Below are 23,179 nucleotides of genomic sequence, written 5' to 3' on the forward strand. Positions count from 1 at the left end.
ACAAACAAAACTGCAGCAAGGAAATACATAAGAAGGGAATAAAACAGGATGTTTTGGTTGCAGCTTGTGCTGCAGTGGACAGTGATGCCCCTCAATGTTCATTCTCTAATGGCAGGGCAGTCACCCTCAGATCAGTCCTGCTTCCATCAAGCAGATTCTAAATCGTCCAGCCCCCCAGACAAGTTTTCAGAAGTTAAGGAACTTTTATAAACATCATATCTGAAATCTCTAAATAAAAAGTTAAAAAAGAAACATTTGTTAGTTAGAGGTCTTTAGGCAAAATGTCATTGTCTTTTAGGATTATGGTCTGAGTAACTATCCTCAGAATCTTCAAGGACAGAGTTTTTCAGGTTTAAATGAAAGTAAGTATGGTTGAATTGACTCTTTAAAAGTTAAAAAATTGATCTTTGAATCAATTGGAACCAACGCAATTATTTTCATTTTTAAGGAACATCCCTGGGATATTAATGAAACACCTAGAAAGAAGGTATAGCCAAAGTCCATTTTTTCAATTTTCATAACATCACTCTGAGTTTGTACTAGTTTTCCACACATGAATTCTGCATTTCACTCAAATAAAGAGCAAAAGTTATCTGCATGCATATGTCTGCAGGTTACTTTATTCTTGTTCTTGGCTCATCAGATTAGGCTACAATCAGAAAGTGTCCTTTATAAATGGAGAGTTGATCTGCTGTTTACTTGCAGTCACATTTATGTGCCACACAGAATGATCAGGTCTGGCAGTCAGCCTGCAGTAGGCCTGGCTTGGGCCTTGGGCCAGGGCATCCTCAATGGTGTCAACCTTGCTTGCCTAGGTATCTCCAGTGCATTCATGCAGCTGCAACAGGTTATACCAGATGCAGCGCCTGTTTGAACAAAATAAGAACTGAAAAACAGAATGTAGGAAATTTCAGAGTTAGAGATCAGGAGATTAAACTGTCAGAGAGGAGGCAAGGTTACAAAACTATACTTTATTCCACCTGGAAAGTCTGATATTTTCTCGTTTTGCATTGTTCATCTTATAGGTTTCCACTTCTCTCATGGCATTCCCAGAACTTCATTTATTCTGGCGCTGGGCGACAGGGGATAGGATGATTGTGTGTGGGTGTGGGTGTGGTTGTGGTAGTGGTGGTGGTGGTGGTGGGGAGGAGGGTTAGGCACGACCCCAGGGGAGCCAGGGACCAGCCAGTTTACTCTTTTTGCCAGCCTGGGGAGGAAACCCTCTGCCCCGTGGCTTTGGCCTTCAGACCTGGACAGAGTGGGGCGCGAGGGAGCGCGCAGCCCTTCAGGTCGGGGTGCGGGCCCCGAGTCCCAGGCCTTCCATCCGGATATGATGAAAAGAGCGACAGAAGAGGAAGTGTTTCGGGAGCGCAGGAGTGGTGTTAGGGTGGAAGCAGAGGGAGAAGCCCCCTGGGAGGAGACCTAGCCCGCCTGGACTGGCTGGGAGAGGGCGGGGCGCCGGGAGCAGAGGAGCGCCGACGCGCAAGCCAGCGGGAGGCGGGGAGGGCGCGCGGCCGCCTCCGCCGTCGGGCCGCCGCGAGATGCCACCTTTGCCGGGGCCTCACTAACTTTTCCGGGCGGAAGAGGAGGAGAAAGGGGCTCTGAGCGAGCTGGGGGTGTGGGGATGCCGAGGTAGGTGGTGGTCTCCCGGGCCGGGGGCTTGAGCCCCTTCCCCGGAGCTTCCTCGCTCGCTGTCCCCTCTGCCCCGCGGTGGACCCCGCCCCGGACTTCCCGGGACGCGCCGCTGCCAGCGCGCTGGGCGAACCGTTCTCCTCCCCGGCTTCAAATCAGAACTTCCCCGGGGTGGGGTCAGGGGAGGGCAGCGGAGGCGGGGGGCTGTCCCGCAGGGTGGCGTGCTGTCCTCTGAAAAGCCCTCTCTCCCCCAGAAGCTGCCAGGGTCCCGCGCCCAGCACCTAGCAGTCCTTCAGCGGCAGCGGAGCGGCCCATGTCGGGCGCGGGCGGAGCCCTGCCCTTGGGGCCCCATCGCGGGCCGGACGCGGGCGCCCCGGCCCCGGGTGAGTGCGCGCTCGCTAGGGGCAAGCTTCTTGGTCTTTGGTGCATGTTAAACTTGTTCACCCATTGTATTGATTGGTGTGGGTGTGGGTGTGGGTGTGTGCGCGCGTGTGGCGAGGACACAGACTGGAGTCATAAGTTGTGAACTTTTTGCAGTGTTACTCAAAGCAAGTTCTGCGGGATTCCTGTCCCAGATCAACAACCGGATAGGAGGGCGGATTGCTACTCCTTCCACTTCCCTTCCTTTGACTGTGGGCAACGTGTGCGACAGTGTGACAGGGCTGCTGCTTTCTGAGGCATGTGCGTGGAGGGGCCCCGCGTGGGTGGGGTCTGGAGCCGTGTTCCCGATTGTCTTCAGCTCTGTCCCATCAAGCCCAGGCCTGCTCTGTGCACAGAACAAGCGTGTTTCCCCCATCTTTCCGCTTCCCGTGGGCTGCCCTGCGACTCGGTTCATGATCCAGTTTCTGACCAATTGCTTTGGAATGGCTCATGGGTACGATTTCAATAACCGTTTTGTTTTGAAATAAATAGTCCTTTAAAGACACACTTTCCAGGAATGAATTAACTCCCTTGTGTTCTTCCAAAGTGTAAACACATGCAGACTATAAGAGAAAATACTCTTGTTTCCGACAGACTTCCAGAACAAACTTAGAAACAAGTCAGATTGTCTTCTCTTGAAGATAACAGGTTTTCATTGATGATCAAGAAACAGCAAGGGCCTTCCTTTTCAGATGTATTTTCCTCGTGAGATAGTTCTCATTTAGTGTTCTGATACTGATAGGAACTCAGTAATATCCCAGAGTTCAAAAACCTATTCTATACTCTTGATTTTAAGCATATCTCATAGCTCCCCCCTAGCTCTAGTTAACAGTAATGTAGTGGGGTCTATGGCGCTTTTTTAAAAGGCAGGAAAAATGGAAAAGAAGTGAATGTTGAACCCGCAATAGGTAAAAGCAGAAAACATCCATGGTCAAATCAAAGTGTTCTGATATTCAGGGCTGTTAAATTTAATTAAGTTTATCATTGTTTTTGGCTTGTAAACAGTGAGTCATTTTTTTTTTCTAAACAGAAAATCGGAGAACCAGAATGGTAAACATGTTTTTCCAGCAGCCTCTGTTCTGCACATTGCGTTGCCAATACAATCATTTTCCTGTCCTTAGGCATGTCCCCTGTAGTCATGGACTCATTGGTGGGCTTTTTATGTTCACATTTCATCTGTTAATCACTGTTGTTAAACAATGCTTGTGTCAAAAATCGACATCAAACACACTAGAAACAAGATTGATTTAGGGATAGTTGATGTCTGCCATGTCCAACTTTAATAGTACGCATTTTTAAAATCACCTAAAGGATTTTGCAGTCCTACTTATTGTACCTGTGCAGACCCAGTGCTGGGAGGCGTCACATGATCCGACTCTGAGAAGTGGATGTCTAGAATGGTCTGAAGGAGAATGGTGGCTTCATACGACACACGCAGTATCAGTGTGGAGACTCTTGGTTTAGATTTTACCTGAAAACTGGCTTACCCTCAGCAACGAAGTTACATAATTGCTTTTTAAATCAGTTTAACTTTGACTCACATCATCCTTTAAATAGATATCAATTTAATTGTAAATGGAATGTAAAATTGAATTTTTTTTTTTAAGAGAAAATCACCAGCATCTTGTTAAAATACTGTGTCTCCAACTGGCAGATTTCATAAGGCGAATTCCAAGAAAAAATTTATTGGAGCAAGTGGGTAGGGAAGAAGCTTTAGATTTAGGCTTTCCTGGTTAGGTTGGTTTTATTGGTAAACACATTTGATGATGGAGGTTTGCCACCAGGCCTCTATTCTATGCTCTTTCTTGAATTCTTACCTTCTCTTTCTGTGTCTGTGGATTCTTTATCATCTTTTCAAAAGGATAGCTTAATAATTCTCTGGTAAGATGTGCCTGCTTAGTTAATTGATATTAACTTAAATTTTTGTATATTAATATCAGTGAGGTAAACAAAATATTTTATGAAACAAAAGATTTTTTGCAAATAAAATATGTATGAATACATTATATTATATATTATAACTTATACGTATAAGCTCTCTATACTGCCAGCCAAAGACATAGAACACTAAAGCTGAAGGTAATTTTAGGGAGTCTCTAGTCAGCACTCCCCAGCAAGTCTAAAATTCCTTTCTGCATTCTTTTAGGGGGTTAGTTGGAAAACTACAGTGCAGTGCATTCTACAGCATTCAGGATTGTGAAGGTTTTCCTTATTGCGAGCACAGCTCTGTCTCTTTAAAATGTCTGTCCTTTTGCTGTGATTCTGCAAGCAAAATTCTTGCTTTGAAAATATTAAACATCTTTTCTATGGATTTTTAAAATTGTTACAGAGCAAGGACAAAAACTTTTATGCTCCAGTCTGTAAGAGGACCCAGAATGGCTGTCAGAGGACGGAAGCAGTGAGGGTTGGGGTCACTGGTGAGCTCATGGGCCAGGAGGAGATAACTTTTCAGCTCCAGGTCCTGGTTGTCATTTGGGTTAATAGTTTCCAATACTTCATGAAATACTGGAAATACGGATTTTTATGTATCATCTCTTCCTTTTTAAGAGTTGGCAACTAATTAAATGCAATTATTGTCTAAGCCAAGTTAAATAGCCACACCTACAGGCTAGATATGGCCTCCATGCAGCTGATTTGTGATTTCTGTTACAGCAATTGTAAAGTAAAGGTGCAGTTTAAAACTCTCTCTCCGTTTGTGACTAAGTTCTGAAGGATCGATTTGATTTTTGGGCTTATACAAAGTACAGGTGTAAGTACCTCGGCAGGTAAAGGGCAGTTTGGGCCAAATTTATTAAGAGAAAAATGGATCTTGTAAATATGGTTCATCTAATTGTCCTTTTTTTTTTCTTTTTGGATTAAGCATTTTAAAATTCATTGTGTTATCAACACTGAAAATATAAGTGTTTGCTTTTTTTTTGGTGCCATTGTTACTAGAGTCCACAGAGTTGAAAGTGCCTTTGGATTAAGTGCTTCACTTATAAATTTGCAACATGTAACTAGAAGGATCTTTAGAATTAATTTAGTTTGGCTGGGTCACTTTTTGGAAAGGATGTCAAGAGAGGTTAAATAAAGGACTTGTCCAAGGTCTCATACACAGAAGGAATCAGGGCAGAAGCACAAATTGTTAAGTATACTGTATGTCATTGTGATAAATGTGCTTGAAGCGGAGAATCAATATAACTTTTTCCTACAGATGGATGAGTTGAAGATAATGGGGTTTGGGTTCTGTGAATCACTTGAGCCTGTTCCCATCCCTGCATACCCCACCCCCACCTCATTGCATTCATTAAGACTTAGACTGTTGGACTATGAGTGCTGGAATGTATTTTAATGTGATAATGTGTGATTTAATGCACTCTTCTCTCCTGGGAGAGTCCTCTGAGATTATTAGGCGGACTTTGCATAGCAGGATGCAAAATGCCAGTGAAGTTAATTAAAAATAATTTAAAATAGAAGCTAGGGAGAAAATCTTCAAGTTGAAATTACATGAGAAGAGCTTTGACTTAGAAGCTTAGCTGAGTTGTCAGGAATTTATAGTGGCTAAGCATGTTTCCTTTATGGGAAGCCTGTTTATTTCACTTTATGCAATGTATGTTTATAATATCCATATTCTTCTACTTTTATCATCTTATCTTATCCTTTTGATTAAGGGTGGTGTAATGCTGGTTGTCGAGGCCAGGCAGGTTCACACTGGATTTGGGCAGACGGTAGAGGAACTGCAGAGCCGGAAATTATGGGCCATTCCTATTTATTAGTCTTGCAGTGGTGGGCAAGCAAACAGGAAAACAGTCCATCACAGTGAAGGGCAAGTGATATTCGCCAAGAGAAAGTACCTGTAGCCTTATGTAGGTGTTGGGCAAATGAGTTTGTAAACTGTGATTCTTTTGCTCACTTTGTTAAAAATGGTGCTGCCCAGGTGAAATGGCTAATTACCTTCCTGCTTGGGAAGGGGCTTTGTTATGCTAATGTGTGCTGGAGGAGGGGTTTTCATGGCAAAAAGTTTTAAGGAGACTGGAGGGGAAGGAGGCCATGCTGTTGAAGAGAAAGCAGCCAAGAAGGCAGGGTGCTGAAGGAGAAGCCAGTGTGCAGAGTTTGTGCAGAGAGAAGGAGATGGGGAACAAGAGGTGACTGAGCTAGCGGGGTCCTTTGATTCTAGGAAAAACCAGAAAAGATTCTCCTGGTTGTGAAACTGGAGAATATGTGAGTGGGTTGTGATTTCCCGTGTGTTTGTGTTTACTCGCCAGCTGGTTGCAAGGCAAGAATAAAGGTATGGCCCACCAGTTTTCAGCTCTGCTGTTTCTCTGCCATCTGTCTGAATCTAATGTGAACCTGCACATGCCAGGCGGCTGTGACAGCTGTGGCTACTGGCCATGTAGTAGGTTATATACACATACCTCTGCCATATGCTCATGTGCTAATCATGCAAAGTGCAAGCAAGCAAGCCTAACACAGCACTTTTCCCAACAGGTGGTGTTTCTCAAAGTGTATCATATATATACATATACATATATATATGTATATGTATGTATATATTTTATAATTTTTTTATTTCTCTGGAGTGAGAAGCAGGAAGGCAGAGAGACAGACTCCTGCATGTGCCCAACTGGGATCCACTGGCATGCCTACCAGGGGGCGATGCTCTGACCATCCAGGACATTGCTCCGTTGCAACTAGAGCCATTCTAGCACCTGAGGCGGAGGCCATGGAGCTGTCCTCAGCTCCCGGGCCAACTTTGCTCCAGTGGAGCCTTGGCTGCAGGAGGGAAAGAGAGAGATAGAGAGAAAGGCGGGGGGAAAGGTGGAGAAGCAGATGGGTGCTTCTCCTGTGTGCCCTGGCCAGGAATCGAACCTGGGACTTCCACATGCCGGGTGATGCCCTACCACTAAGCTAGCCAGCCACGGCCTAAAAGTGTATCATATTTGGACAGCCTTTATCTCTGGTCTCAATTGGGGAAGAATGTGCCCTCTGTGATTTTCAACCTTTGTTTCTCACGCACTCATAAACCAATTACTAAAGAAAAGGGGCCCTGACCTCTTCTTCTTTAGTAACTAATTTATTTGTGCCATTAGATGAAAATGGTTGTATTTAGTCAGGGGCACTGACCTTAGTAATTAGTGTGTGTTTGTGCCATGAAAAAAAAAAGGTTGAAAATCACTGCATAGACAATTGGCAAAGTCTGGAGACATGTTTTGTTGTCACAACAAGGAGTGGGGTGGGTGCTCCCTACATCTAGTGGATAGAAGACAGGGACGATGCTAAACCTCTTACAGTACACAGGACAAGATAGCCCCTCAGAGAATGATCTGGCCCAGAGTGGTAGTAGTGTTACAGTACTATCCTCATCTCTAAAGGCCATAGGCATTGCTGTCTTAAAATCCCTGGGGTGAGAAGCAAGAATCTGCCTTTTTCAACATACATATGCTCTCTATCTCTAGTTAATAATCATTGTTTTTATTGTTTTATCAGGTTTTACAAATCTTGATAGATTTTAAAAAGTCTATTTTAGTAGAAAAATTTCAAAAAGCTTTTCTTTTTTATTTTTCTTGTGAGAGAGAAAGAGAGAGACAGACAGGGATAGGAAGGGAGAGAGATGAGAAACATCAATTCATAGTTACATCACTTTAGTTCATTGATTGCTTTCTCATATATGCCTTGATGAGGGGGTGGAAGCGGGACTCTAGCTGAGCCAGTGACCCCTTGCTCAAGTCAGTGACTTGAAACCTTGGGTTTTAAGTCAGTGATCTTTGGGATCAAGCCACTGATCATGGGATCATGTTGATGACCCCTTGCTTAAGCTGGTAACCCAAGCTGGTGAGCTTGTGCTCAAGCCAGCTACATCGATGTCCCATGTTGATGCTCTATCCACTGTGCCACCACCAGTGAGGCTCAAAAAGCTTTTAAAAAGTCCCATTTCAAAGTTTCAAACTTTGCATTCTTTGTCAGCATTTTCTAACATTTTCATTATGTATTCCAGTTAAAAGGGTCTGAGCGTTCATCCTCAGAAATTATATGAACGGAACACAAATGTATTTTGAACATTAGAAAAAAATACATAAATAAAATTTAAAAGGATGAGGTAAAAATAAATAAAATAGATTTAATACTTTCTTCTACCACCTCAGTAGATATTCTTGACCTGCCTGCAACCCTACACCTCTTTGGTGATCCCAGCTTTGTGGGATAATAAGGAAAGAAGCCCTTAATCTGCATATGGGTTGTGGCAATTTGTGAGGTGGATTTTTGTAAACTGGATTATCCTTTCTAATAGAAACAGTGATAAATTATATTTAGTTCCATAGTAAACCTCAAAAAAGTGTTGGAATTAAATTTTATTACGTTTCACATGTTTACGAGGATAAAACATAGAAAAGATCATTTTAACAACCAAATAGCTGACAAGAAAATTAAGTTGAATAGAAACTATTTTGAAACATTTGAATATAAGAGTTTGAGCAAAGACAGGCTTAGTTAGAAAACTAAAAAAACTTGTCTAGATTTGGAAGAAGATTTAGGGACATTTTCAAGCACCTTAAAACTTATACTCCTGATTTCTTCCTAAGTCTAAAGGAAGTAGTGTTTATAAGTTTAGTTATAGAAGTGCAAGGCTTATTAGCTAGGCATATTTCATTTTCCTTTTGCTAAGAAAAAGAATCACTTGAATAAGAAGAGGATGTAGCTGGGAAAAAACTAAGAGGAGAAGGTGGGAGGAAGGAAGGAAGTGATTAGAGAAGATGTTCACAAATTTAAGAAAGTGTTTTTAAGGGTTGAATTGTTTGAGTTGAGAACCATGAAAAAAAGTTCAAGGGGCTAGCATGCTATGAGCTGAGCTGGTGGCTGGCATGTTAAGAATTTAGATGATGAGGTACAATCTGGATTTAGGTAGGTGGTACTGCTAACTCTTAAACAGATCCTGATACGTGTTCGTGGAATAACTGCTGAGGAAAAGGGGAGCTTGAATGCTGTCCAGAACAAGTGTGAGTCAGGCGATGAAAAGACACAGTTTTGGGGTCAGGGTGGAGGTTGGGAATAGGAAAAGCATTTCTATGTGTTTCTGTATTTCAGGGCATATGTATAGAGGTTTAATTTTAGTATTGATTTTCATCTCTAGTATGTCTTTTTTGTTCCTCTTTACATTGTTTATTTCTACCCTACTGAGATCGTCTATAAATGTTTTATATATGTGTGTATACACACATAAACACAGAGTGAGCGAAAGAGGGAGAAGGGAGAGAGAGAGAATGAACCAACCCTGATATATGACAAGTACCAAGAGAAACAGATTGCTGAATGAAACCTGGGGATCAGGGGCTTGCAGGATGATGGGAGAAACACACATACCTATAATCAGTGGTGGGATTCAGCCAGTTCTTATAGGTTCAGCAGAACCCATACCTAATTTTTTTGTTGAGTTCTGCACACTGGTTGTTAAATAGCACTTGTAATCAGGGTTCTCTCTACGGTGTGCACCTGAGCAGCTGCTCAATGTGGAAATCACAAATTTACATTCCTTACTCTTTTTAACATTCATCGGTGCAACAGCGTATCCTAAGGGCCCTGTAGTCGTGGTCATTCCGTCCATAGGTGAAAAAATTGCAAGTGAGAATGCCAGTTAAGAAGCAGTATGGAAATATCTTAACAGTTTTATGATTTTGTCAGGTATTCTTGAATATTTTTTCATTAGTATTTTAAGACTTTTCCTTATAACATAATCTAGTTTTGTGTACATTTTTTTATCGTTCTTATTTAAGTATTAAATGCATAAAATAGTAAACCTCCGTTCATTATATTGTATTTTATACTTAAAATGGTCATTAGGGCAGAGAACTGGTTGTTAAGTTATTTGAATCCCATCACTGCCTGTAATATTAAGTGGACTGATGGGTGTTCTAACAGAAGCACAAGGACAGTGGGATGGCAGGACATGGGAGGGAGAAAGCATCTCTAGCTGGGGCATCTAGAACTCAAGTAAATGTTTGATATGAGTTTGGCCAAGAAGCGTACTCATAGCAGTCAGCTCTGTGGATATGCATAATCAAAAGCAAGGGTTGGAGGGATTGTTAGAGAAGGCTGAACTTCACTAAGGTGCTGTACAGGCTGTATGAAGGAGCAGAGAATCAGGCTGTAGAGACAGGCTGAAGTCGTTTGGAGGATGGCCCCGATTCTCATGCTGAGCAGTTTGCATATTCATTTCTTAGGCAATGACATACCCTTAAAAGTTCTTGAGAAGGGAAATGACAAAGCCAAATTGGTGCTTTTAGAAAAATCAATCTGGTGGCAGTTCAAAGGCTGATTTTGGAAGGATGGGCTAGAGTGGATGGAGTGATTTTTCAGGAAGATATTACAACAGCCTGACCGAAAATTAGTGGATCCAGGCTGGCACCACTGGGAGTAGGGTTGAGAAGCTGATTTAATAACAGTATCAAAAGTGGGATAAAGCCCTACCTTGCCGAGAGAGCCCCTTCGGGGCGTTCATTTTTACTTATCTAACTTTGAATTTACTAAAGCCAGTCACAGTATCCAAATTTTCTTGACTTGTATTGATATGATTAGACAAAGTATTTAATTTGGGAGATGCTGAAAAGGTAGAAATTTAAGGTAATCTATACATAGGTTTGCCTTTCAGCCAGAGTGGTGGGTATATAGGAAGGATTTTCGAACATTCTTTTGATCATGTTGGTTCCACGGAACTTCCCCTAGCCGTGGTGGCAGCAGGCCACTGAAAAAAGGAATTTGTCATTAGGAGAGGGGTGAGGGCCAGGATCAAGATGGAGAGTTTGTCACTAGGAAGCTGATGGATTGGCATGAGAATGAGCGAGAGGACTGAGGACAGATTTGGGGAATGACAATACTTAAGGGAGGAGAAGGGAAAGAATACAGAGAAAGAGTCTATTAGGACTGGTCACAGAAGTGTGAGATAGATGTTCAGTGGTCCTGGGAGCAGGGGTGTAAGAGAGAAACAAGGTGTGCAGGCGGCTCTTTTCGAATGCGTGGGTTTTGAGCATGCTCACCACACGTTAATGGAAAGAAACCAGCAGCAGAGCGGGGTTGAGGTGAAAGCGCCTGGGGTGGAGTGGTGCTGTGGTCAGGGTTTTCAACTGAAGGGGCAGAATTCTGGGAAGGAATAAGTTGAAGAGTCCAGTCTTAAGAAAGTTGGGAATGTTTGTTCCCTGTTGAGATGCGGATGGGACAAAAGGATAAGTGATAACCTAGAGAAAATGTGATGTGAAAAAAGAATATTGAGGAGGACCTAGATTTTCTTGGCAAAGTAGATGGTGATATTTGCTGAAAGCAAGGGGGTTAGGGTGAGTCAAGAAATTTGAGATCTGTGGAAAAGATTTGGAAGCATGAAGAATTTAGGAGGGAGTCAATCTGGCGTAAACAGAAGGGATGCTCAGTAATACTGAGGGCTTAGCTAAGAATGGGCGGCATGAATTTTTAGTGGAAATAGTACGGTTGATTGCCTTTCTGTAGGAAGCATGCAGAAGTTTAGGAATAGAGGAAGACAGAATGGACTTTTGAAATCAGTCCGGAGTTGGAGGCTGGGAGGGTGGAAGCAGTGGAAGGAAAAGGGAGCAGGATCGAGCGTGTGTTCGCACTGACTGGACTGTGTTTCAGGCTGTTTGGGGAGCCAGAGACTCCAGAGGTGCAGCAGGTTGAGATTCCTGGCCAGCCAGAACCATGCCTGTTGGCCTTGTCTGGTTAGTTCACATTCCAGGATTTAATATATGTAATTGAGTGACCTTTCCAGGGGCTGCTGGGGGAGCTGTGGAATTTTTGGGTGTGTAGGGCCTTTCCTGTTGCTTTCAACTTTTATTTCCTGCATTCTGTTGATGTGATTTCATGGAAAGGTCTAATAACAGCGTACAGTTATCTTACTTGCATTGTATTTTTATAATAATAAAAGATAATGGGGAAAATATGGAAACATAAATTGACACAATCTCAAGTTATGCCATTTGCAAATGGAAAATTAGTAGAACAACAAACAAAGGAGAGACACCAACCAAGTGGTTTTTCTGAGTTAACTGTAATTTTACTATGTAAAAGGCAGGAAGTGTGGCTTTTCTGTCTTTATTTTCAAAAACCTTTATTCAGTTTGTATCAGGGGAGCACTGATTCAGCACAGATTAGATTCTAGATGTGTGTGTGAGCGGTTGAACTGGGGTGACTTGTTTAGTCAGGATTAAAGATGCTGCAGCCCCTCCTGGATCGGGATCAGTTGACGCTTATGTTCCAGTGTTTTGGATGCTTCTTTCTTTCTCTTTCTCTCTCTTTGTTCCTTCTCTTGCCCCTTTTGCCATTAACACTTTATTGAAGTTACTTAAACGTTTCATATCTTTTTTTTTGTTTCACATTAGCATACATATGCTCAAGGAGGTAAGCTTTTAACCTTAAATTCTGAAATTGAGTTACATTTTCTAGACTCCAGTTGGGATTACTTAGGGTTCACAAAATAGGAACTGAGAAGATTTATTTAACATTAATTTTGTTTGTGGTTTCTACTTGCAACACTTCTGTTTTCAGATTCACACCCACATGATCTGAAGTGAGATGATTCACATACATGTGCTTTTTGTGCCTGATACTTCACAAGTTTCGGGAATAAAGGCTGAAATAACGTTTCATGCTGATACATATAATTTATTATCAACACATTTATTTGAAGGGGAAACCCTGTGAACAAAATATTTTTGTGTGCCTACAATGTGCAAAGCCTTGTGAAGATTAAAAATCTTTAATGCCCAGTTTTGCCCAGAAGGACCTTATAAACGAGGTGAGAGAAAGGATGGGATATAAATATATGCCAAGTTAAACTGTGATCCCTTTTCTAAGTATTGTTTAGGATTACCATGAGAGCCACATGACAGCTTCATCTGTGGCTAGTTGCCAGCTGACTGGTACAAAATGAAGCATAAATTTAAGATGTTGACAGAATCTCAAGGTGGCAGAAAAGTTGGTTTTGTCTGGGTTCGGCTGCGAGAGGCCTCAGATGAAGAACACACAGTTTGTAGGTGTTTTCAGTTTCAATTATGCAGAGTTGAGCACTAAAAATAAGGCAGACAGCTTGTGGTTGAGCAGGTGACAGGCCCTCTAAAGGTAGGTGGCAGAGCACAGAGGAACCAGCTTCCTCGCGTCACTTTTTCTATTCCAAGATGTCGTCCTTCTTCTCTTTTTTTCAAGGGTGGGTCAGCCCTTGATCTTTTGGGTCTCTGAACATAGGCCTGTTGCTGTTCTTATTTCTTCCATCACCCAAGAAATATGCAAGTATTTAGTAAGCTTTTCTGAGTGTTTTCACTATTTATTTCTCGCTGAAATACAAGATGAAATTATGGAGTAGTATAGGAATTAACACACACACATATTTTAAAAAACTTGTTTTTTCATCAATGTGCAGAATACTTGAGCTAATGAGTAACATATTCAGTCTTTGTGTTATTTGTGGGTGGGGGAGAAAGGTATTGGAACACTGGGAGTGGTGTGAAGAAGGATGTTAGATCTCATCTATTTCAATTATCTGATAAGCTATGACACATCACTTATAAACCACATAGTATGTATACTCTTCTTGCTGTGCAACCTGTATTCATACTGCTTTTATATGTAAACCAATTGCTTTAAACAATTTCATTTTTATTCTTCCATTCTAATACCATCATTATTTCAGATGACCATTATTTCAAATTACAGATTTGAGAGAAATTAGGAAGTTGTAGCTAGCACGATCTGATCTGGTACTTGGTTATGTTAGGGCAGGGAAATAAGGGGAAAACAGTGTTTAAAAAATGGCTCTGTGAATACCATTGACCAAGATATATAGACCACAGTTGGAGAAACGAGCAGGGACAGAAGAGAAGAGGGGATGAATTTTAGGAAATGTTGATTTTGATTTGCTAAAGACTTATTCACGTAGAGTTGAAACTTAAAAAAATATATTTTATTGATTTTTTTAGACAGGAAGGAAAGGAGAGAGAAACATTGATTTATTGTGCCACTTATTTATGCATCCATTGGTTGGTTCTTTTATGTGCCCTGACTGGGGATCAAACCCGTAACCTTAGTGTACTGGGAGGATGCTCTAACCAACTGAGCCACCTGGCCAGGGCCTACAGTTGAAACTTTGAATCTATAGGCAGGACAGGAATGAGGGCTAGGTTAATGAATCTATAGGTTATACTCCTGGAGGTAACTGAACTGGATTACAGAACCAGAATGGGTTGCTGGTCCTAAAGAGAATCCAGAGAAGACAGCATCCCAGAGAGAGGCCCAGAAAGCAAGAGGCTGAGTTAGTGAGCTAAATGAGGGTCTCCTGGTTTTGACCCTTAGAAAAATTACCAGTGAGGACACATCCCCTGACTTCTAATCCATATCCATCATTCTGAAGTCTAAGAAATAAATTGTAATATACTGTACTTCTTATTCTCCTTTCATTACCTTATTTGTTATCAGATTCAGATCATACCTTTGAAATATCTTTACAGTTGAAACAACCCCCTTGGCTCACTTTTCATTTCCACTGGCCTTCATTCTTGTTAACCAGTGGGAAAGAAAGTATTCTTGATGAAGTCACTTGCTATAACTCAGAGGTAACAGTTTAAAACTTGTGGCACTTATAACAGTGATCATATTAAAAGGCTTAAGAAGGATGTGTGTTGTCATTTTAAAAGGCGTAGATGGCAGAGTCCTCAGTGTCTTTTGGTCATAGGGCTGACTTCCGTAGGTATGGCATTTCTGATTTCAACAGTCCTTAAGGAGATGCTTATGATACCTTTCCAGACAAGAGTAAGAATGTCATGCCTTACGAGTGAAGAGAACCTGAAGGCTGTGAAAAACCACTGTCTTAATTGAGGGTGTTTAATGCAGAGAAGGTACAGACAAAGACCAGAGCTATTTTCTAGTACAAGACTGTTGCACAGAGATGTGATTAGACTTCACTTTGTTTGAGTTGCAAAGAGCAAAATATGGTGAACCAGTGAAGATTATAAGGAAGTAGATTTTAGATGATAGCGAAGGAAGTCTTTGAATAATTAAGTCATCTCAAACTGGAATAAACTGTCTTTTGAGGCTGTTCTCCTATTTCAGGAAATACTCATGCTTAATCTCCTTGGCCTGTTCTTGGGGATGCTGGGTGTTGAAAGTTTCTACCTGAATTCATCATGTTATCAGGTTGGGCCAAAAGACCTCTATGAGTTCGTGTAACTTCAAATTCCATGAGTCTGTGAGTGTTTGGTTTTAGCATGAACATACTCATTGGTAGAAAGAACACAATTGAACTTGTACTTGAGGAGGCAGGAGTTTAATATGTCAGGGACAGTCATCCTGAAAAAATGCTGTTAAGATAAGGAACTTTAGATTTAGATGTAATAGGTATAGCAGATTAAGATGACTGAGATAATGTGCCATGGTCCCCGGTATCAGCCTGCTATCGGCTCACCTTGTCACACTTTTTTTGAAGTGGAAAAGGCCTAATTCCTCTTCCCCTCTCCATTTATTTAGAACCATGATTTATTGAACTATTAGTTCAAATAAATTATGTACCTGTGATTTTAATATTTATATTCCATTGCTTCTGCGTGTAATTGTTTTTCCACTTTGCTGTGTGTATAGTCCACTCTTCTTGACCACTCCCAACCTCTAAACTAGTTGAGTCCATGTCATTTTATTTTCAGTTCTTTTGGAGCTACACTCACCATAAGCTTTTTTTTCTTTCTAAATTTTTACTTTATTGTTTAAGAGAGAAGATGGGGGAGAGAGAGAGAGAGAGAGAGAGAGAGAGACAGGAACATAGATCTGTTCCTGTATGTGCCCTGACCAGGGATCAAGCCGGCAATCTCTGTTCTTCCAGATGACGCTCCAACAAACCGAGCTATCTGGCCAGGGTACCATAAGCTTTAAAACACAGAAGAAGCCCTTTGAAGGAATGCATTTTAGATTTTGTTCAGTCTTATTTTTAAAATATTGGTAATAACAATTGATTAAATTAAATTGATTTAAGCATTTAATTCATTCAACATTTATAGTATACTTGTTTATATAATAACTTCCTCGTGTTTATAATATAATATGAAATTTTATACATCTGCTTATTCGTCTGTTAAAAATGCTTTGATTATTATCTCAACATACTTTTTGGACAATGAGATTTTAATCTGTTTAAGAACATTAGACAAAGCAGGTAGGTTTTCTTAAAGGTCATTCGGCTTGGGACTTTTTTCTTTTTGGATCAGTGAAGAAGAAAAATTCCAAAGCCTCAGAGCTTCCTGAAAGCTGCCTTATCTTTGGTTTTTAAAGGTTACATTTGGGAAGCATTGTAGATTTCCACATTTTTCTGAGCCTCTGGGAAATAGAGACCCTGAGTTTTTTACTTATTCCAGAGAGTTTGGTCTCAGGTTGCTAAGGATTTCATAAGCCAGAATACACAATAGGTCATCTGAAATAATGATGGTATTAGAATGGAAGAATAAAAATGAAATTGTTTAAAGCAATTGGTTTACATATAAAAGCAGTATGAATATAGGTTGCACAGCAAGAAGAGTATACATACTATGTGGTTTATAAGTGATGTGTCCTAGTTTATCAGATATTTAATTGAAATAGATGAGATCTAACATGCCCTAGAATTTAAGCACAAAGAAAGCTGCTTATTCTCCTTTCTATAAAAAATAAGTTTATTTTACACTGATTATGTTTCATGAGGTTTTATAAGGATATCTGCCAAGTGCTCTCATTTATATTAGTCTTCTATGAAGTAAGCAATTAAAGCAGGGGTAATCAACCTTTTTACACATACCGCCCACTTTTGTATCTCTGTTAGTAGTAAAATTTTCTAAATGCCCACCAGTTCCACAGTAATGGTGATTTATAAAGTAGGGAAGTAACTTTACTTTTTAAATTTATAAAGCAGAGTTACAGCAAGTTAAAGCATATAATAATAATTACTTACCAAGTACTTTATGTTGGATTTTCACTAAGTTTGGCAGAATAAATCTTTATAAAACAACTTACTATAGTTAAATCTGTCTTTTTATTTATACTTTGGTTGCTCTGCTACCGCCTGCCATGAAAGCTGGAATGCCCACTAGTGGGCGGTAGGGACCAGGTTGACTACCACTGAGTTAAAGTATGTAGAACAAATAGAAAGTGTATTTGATGATTAGTTTGTGCACTTACACATTTCTTTGCCTAGGTTAGTAAAATATTTGAGGTGGCTTATAAGAGTATATTTTTAAAATAATTAAAATGGAATAATGAAAATATAGGTAGACTAGGAGATTCAAACTCAGGGAAAATCAAAATGTACAAACTTAGACTGTAGGGTCAAACCCACTTATTCAATTTTGTCTGTAAATTTGAGTCAATATGAAGCATTTTATTTAATATGGTTTTTGTTATCCATAAGGGAAAATAATAATATACAGCTTCTTGGAGGAAGCAATATTTTTCTTTATATTTAGTCTGGAAACATTTTTTTTTTTGCATGGATTTTCACTTAGGGATTATAGAATAGATACTGCTCTCGACAGCCTCCCTCTGATAAGTTTATAGCAGGTTTTAAAAGAAGGTGCTTATTGCAATAGCACTTAATAATAGCAAGTGCAGCTAAGCCTTTGACATATGCCAGGCACTCTGCCTTACAGGCACGATTTCGTTTCCACACCCACCTCATGCTGTAGGTATTGTTTTTGTTCCCGTTTCACAGATGAAGAAGCTGACAAAGATTAACTTGTTCAGAATCCACATCTCTAGGGGTGGACCTGGCCACCATAGTTTCAGATTCTGTGCTTTTAATCACTTCTCCAGTGCAAGGTACCGTTTAATATTAGTATTTCTGTTCCAGAGAACCTAATGAGAGTCTTTTTATGATCAGGAAGGATTCACATACTTGGACTTTTAGATAACAATAATATCCCTCTTTGTTTGATCACCTTGGAGTACACAGAACTTAATACTTTATTTGAAAGCTCAATAGTAACTTTGACAAGCTAATTTCATCCTCATGAACATTACTAAATTATTTTGTTACTTATCTGTTAAAAGAATTTAACTGTTGAGATAATATATTTATTTGCTTGATTACAGACTGATGGGAAAGAATATCTGTTTATAATGGTTTGAATGGTTGGTTGTCGTATAGAGGAGTTGAGTTGACTACAATAGGAGGGACTTGGACTAGTTATAAATTACCTAACAACAGATTAATGTTCAAAATGAAGAATAACTTAGTAATGAACCATCATCACCAAGACTAGAATGTGTTCCCTGTTCTCGAAATTTTGGGGAAGGGCTGAGCATTGCATTTATTTGGCTTTCTATACTAGGTGGGATATTAATTTAGCTGAAATGTGACATCCTTTCCAACTCTGGATTTTAACATCCTGTTTCCAACTGAATATCTATCCCTGAGATCCACTTTGTGTTTTAATAAGTAAAATTAAACTAACGTTTTCTTCTTATATCATTCATAATTCTGAAGATCAAATAAATATTTTATATTAAAGTACTTTGAAAATTGCTAATATTACAATTGCAAAAATTAATGAATTCTTTCAATAAAAAAGTATTTTTTATTTGTATTTATTTAATAACCACATACCAACTGAGTGGCTATTACATGACACATAGTTTTCCAATTATTACTATATAATTTACTTTTATTACTCTTAGAATTTTCTCTGTTAATCAGCATTCAATTATTTTATTCCCCAACTGTCTGAGATAAGTGAAACTCTCAAAGTTTTAAATTTGAGTAATGCCAACGGGTAAAATATTATAGCATTTTCAATTAAATGGAAATTCTATTTACCTGAATCTTTATCTTTCTTCTTCAGCAAGAATAAGATTGGAAAGAGATTGCTTCTCACCATTCATGTCCTTCTTTAGAAAAATAGCAAAAAATAAGAAGTATTGATCCTGTAAGACAGTAATTTATGAGTAGGACATATTGTATTTAAATTCATCATCTAGAACTTTTTTTTTCTTTGATTCTCTTGCTTAATTCGTGTTGTCACCATTAACTCAAATCCAGTGCCTTGTAAAGGCTTTTCTACGATTCCCTTCCTCCAGTCTAAGTGCCCTTCAGAGTGGATGTGAAGACTTGGCTCTATTGTTTAGACTTTGTGCAGAGTCAGAGTTACAGAATTTTAGAGCCAAACACAGCCTCTGGAAGCACCCAGCTCAGTGCCCTCCTTTCCCATCAAAGGAATGAGATCCATCCCCAGTCACACCGGCTCGGCAGCCTTTGAGTCAGAATTATGACCTTTTGTTTTGTAGTTGCATGATTATTTCATTGGTATGTTTGGTTTTCTCAGCTAGAGAATGTGTTGCAGGGCAAAGCTTTTTTCTTTATCCGAGACCCATCTGCAGGCCTGTGTTCAGGTAGGCCCCCTGGAGTGCCTGCAGCCAGTTTTTCAGGAGCCAACGCCAGCAGTGTGCGACTCGACTATACTTTGGTCTAGTGCTATTTTTAAAGTGTCTTCCCCTTTCATTTTAATATCTAAAACATATTATGTATTCACCTATTAGTACAACTGATTAGCATTATGTATAATTCAGGTTTTGTATTCTCATAGTTGAGGTGACACGGAGACAGAACTAAATATCTCTGTATTAATTAGTGATTAGATAAAATTGCGTTTTCTGATTACTTGGAATAAAGTGACAAGGTGATGAGAAGCAAGGTCTGTATCTCAATATTTGATAGGCTTTTCTAAGTTTTCTCTAAATTGCTTAGTGCAGAAGCACTTACTTAGAAACAGTGACCTACATGTAACCTGGCCACATAAGATAATGACAGACCCTTAGCCCCACACCACCCAAATTGAGTCGTCTGAGGTTGAGACCTTTGCATTTTTATATTTCAAGAGCCTATGAGGAAAAAAAATACCAAAAAGAACCATTGGCTTAGAACAGCAGCGTTATTGAGATGATGAAGTCTCCCTTTTAAAAGAAAATTGCTGAGTTGGGGAGGAATGCTTGCTGGATATATATATAGAAATCTTGTAGAGAGGTATAGACTGATTTTATGCATCATTGAAATCATTTGTTTGCCTACAGAATATGTCTTTCAGGCCCACGTGGTAATTGAATTACAACCATAACCTCTATAAACCCAGAAAGGAACCGATTAAACTGGGTCGACTGTAGCCTTTGCTTCTGCAGTTCAAAAGTGACACATCAAACCTACAGTGATCACAGAAATCTGCCTTAGAAACTGCCCTTTTGTATTGTAATGAGTAATGGCTGACCTACTGAAAGTTGTGGGAAGGTTGGTTCCGTGGCTGGACATCATGGTGCCGATCTTACAGTTGTCTGTCAATTAAACATTGCTCCCTCTCCATGCATTTCTCCAGTGTAAGATGTAACTGTGCATCATTTATGAGGCTGCCATATAAGTATTTCTTAAATATTAAAGAGATGTTAATAAAATAATGTACATACATTAGAAAGTCATAGAACAGTCAAGTGGTCACAGAAGTTTAGTTTATAGAGGCTAGAATTGGCAGTAGGCAATTTAAATTTTATACATGGGCTCTCTTCTGAGCTTTGCTTTGGGCTGGGTGCTGTGGATCATGCCACCAGCCCAACACCGGACTTTGAGTCGAGACATTTAGTTTTCAAAGGAAGCCAAGTAGGATAGACTGATGATTGGGCTTTAGTGATCATTACATATCATTTATTATTTCTTGGACATGCTAAGATAGAAAATGGTAGTTTTCCTTTTGTTTTTAATTTGAGAAGGATTCTATAGAGCAGGGGTCTCCAAACTTTTTACACAGGGGTCCAGTTCACTGTCCCTCAGACCATTGGAGGGCTGCCAAATACAGTGGTCCTCTCACTGACCACCAATGAAAGAGGTGCCCCTTCCAGAAGTGCAGTGGGGGCTGGATAAATGGCCTCAGGGGGCCGCATTGCGGCCCGCGGGCCGTAGTTTGGGGACGCCTGCTAGAGGATCACCTCATTCCTGAATTTCATAGATAAGGAAATTGGAAAAAACCAAAACATATGATTAAGCTGTTTCTTAATAAATATTTAGAGCAGGAAGAACTTTTATTTTCCTCTTAGTAGAGCGTCACTACTAAATCTTTGTGTATATGGACCACATGGCAGTTTCATTTATTCAGTGGAGAATCGAGAGGTTCCTGTTTAGCACTTGAATATTGGACATGATTCAAATGTAAGTCAAGTGTGTCTAGAGGCTTTATTCATACCTATTTTCTTTTAGTCAGCAATGCCTCATAATGCCCTGGTTTCATGAATTAATTTTAATGGAATTAAACTTGAACAGCTCAAAATTATATAATTAATTTCATTCAGCTTCAATTAAAGTTACTAATTGAATTAAGCCTACTAGCATGACACCTGGCGGCAGTCAGCTACATAACCAGTAACAGCAAGTGATGTTGGCTCTGCTGACGAGAGATTTCACGTGTGTGAGGGAGTTGGTATAAAAGTCTTTTCTGTTGATAATCAGCGAAAGGTCTTGAATTGACTGTAGCAGTGGAAAGATATCTGAAGTTATTTTAAAAAGTAAAGATTTGAATCGAAACTAGCAGATCTCAGGAAGATTACATTTTCTCTATGATAATGCTGAGTAAATGTTCCATAAATCTAGAACATATTAGTTTAGCCTGCTTCTAATTTATATTTTACTGCTATCCTATTATGGTTATGCTTTCTAAGAATACTTAGCATTGAAGACCTTATTTTTTGGATCTCTTACTCTCTAGATTTAGTCTCAGGTGTGTGTCCATGTATTTTCATGTGTTGAAATGTGCTTCACATCAGAACTTTTTAATTGTTGTGAAACGGTACATGAGAAAATTCTGTATGTGCAGAGATCTTTCCTTCCACTGGAAATGCTAATACTTGAATTTCGTTCCTTTCCTTGCTCCCATGACTTGGCGACATGGAGCTTCTCTTCCTTCTTTGATTCTTTCTGATTGTGCAGATCCCACTTGGCACGCTTCTCTTCACATTCACTCCTTTGGTGAGCCTAGTCATTTGGATGACTTTAGCAATCAAGTTAGGAAGATGACTGTTTCTGTTCATAACTTTATTTGTGGTTTGCAAATTCAAATAGCCAGCACTAAACTTATCCACTAGATTGTAAACTCCAACGAAGACCTGGGCTGTGTGTCCTAATTCATTGTATCCCCACTGTGTAGCTCATTGCCTAAACATCTACTACGTACACATATGTATTTCTCCTGGTCTCCAGGTTTTCTCAATCAAATCCACACTGAGAGAGCCCCACCTCTTCAGTTCCATCTTCTCCAGTATCTGCACGAGCCTCTGGTTATTTTCTCATGTCTACCGCCTTCCCCGTCTTGTTCCTCAGTTGATGAAGCTCTCATCAGCTTCTGCCTGGATGGTGCCAGGTTTTCTTTTCTCCTCCTTTACTCTGTTCTTGCATTCCATTCACAGCACAGTGATTCTCAAGGATGTAAGTGCAGGGGAATCACCTAAACACGCCTCCCCTAAATTGAAATAGAATGGTTGGTGATGGGGTCTAGACATTTGTTTTTTTAAAAGCCACCCAAGTGAGTTAAAGTGAGAGTTACTGTTGTGTACAAATTTATTCATCTTCCTAATGCATGACTTTGACTAGAGAAGTCATAAAGCTTCAAAAGCTAGTGTTACTTATTTATCGTGCTTTTAAATTAGGTCCAGATTTCTCACCTTGACATTAAAATATCCATTCTCTGTCTCTAGTCAAACCTTTATCGTCTTATCTTCTTGTGTCCCTCTCAAAGTGCTTCTCTCCAGGGTTGGAACCATTGCCAGAGTGCGGGCTGGTAGAGTTTGCCCTGTTGTTCTCCCACCATGACTTTTAGAGTTCCCAATAATCTTTTAATTATTAATTTTTTATTGAATTTATTGGGGTGACATTGGTCAATAAAGTCATACAGGTTTCAGGTGCACAACTCCACAATGTATCACAGTGTGTGTTCACCACCCCAAGTCAAGAGACTTCCCACTAATCTTTTTAAGACCATTGAGCACCTTTAGTGCTCGGACTTCTTGTAACATGCATTTTACTGTGTGTTATAGTTTACTTTTTGCCTGAGTTATGTTTCTAATAAGTTGTTACTTTTTTTTTTATTTTTTACTTACTGACTTTCCCCCGAGA

The 23,179-nt window shown here is 39.9% G+C and overlaps 1 protein-coding gene across 1 annotated transcript in view; it reads left to right on the plus strand.

The window, feature by feature from the left end:
• The first annotated feature begins 727 nt into the window (after positions 1-727).
• The window catches only part of MDFIC (MyoD family inhibitor domain containing), a 97,352-nt gene continuing 74,900 nt past the window's right edge, over positions 728-23,179 (plus strand). Inside the window, 4 exon segments of the mRNA XM_066254525.1 lie at positions 728-847; positions 1,387-1,623; positions 1,626-1,632; positions 1,887-2,015. Of these exon segments, the coding sequence (XP_066110622.1) occupies positions 728-847; positions 1,387-1,623; positions 1,626-1,632; positions 1,887-2,015 (493 nt within the window).

This window comes from Saccopteryx bilineata, chromosome 2, assembly GCF_036850765.1.
Source record: "Saccopteryx bilineata isolate mSacBil1 chromosome 2, mSacBil1_pri_phased_curated, whole genome shotgun sequence".
Taxonomy (NCBI): Eukaryota; Metazoa; Chordata; class Mammalia; order Chiroptera; family Emballonuridae; genus Saccopteryx; species Saccopteryx bilineata.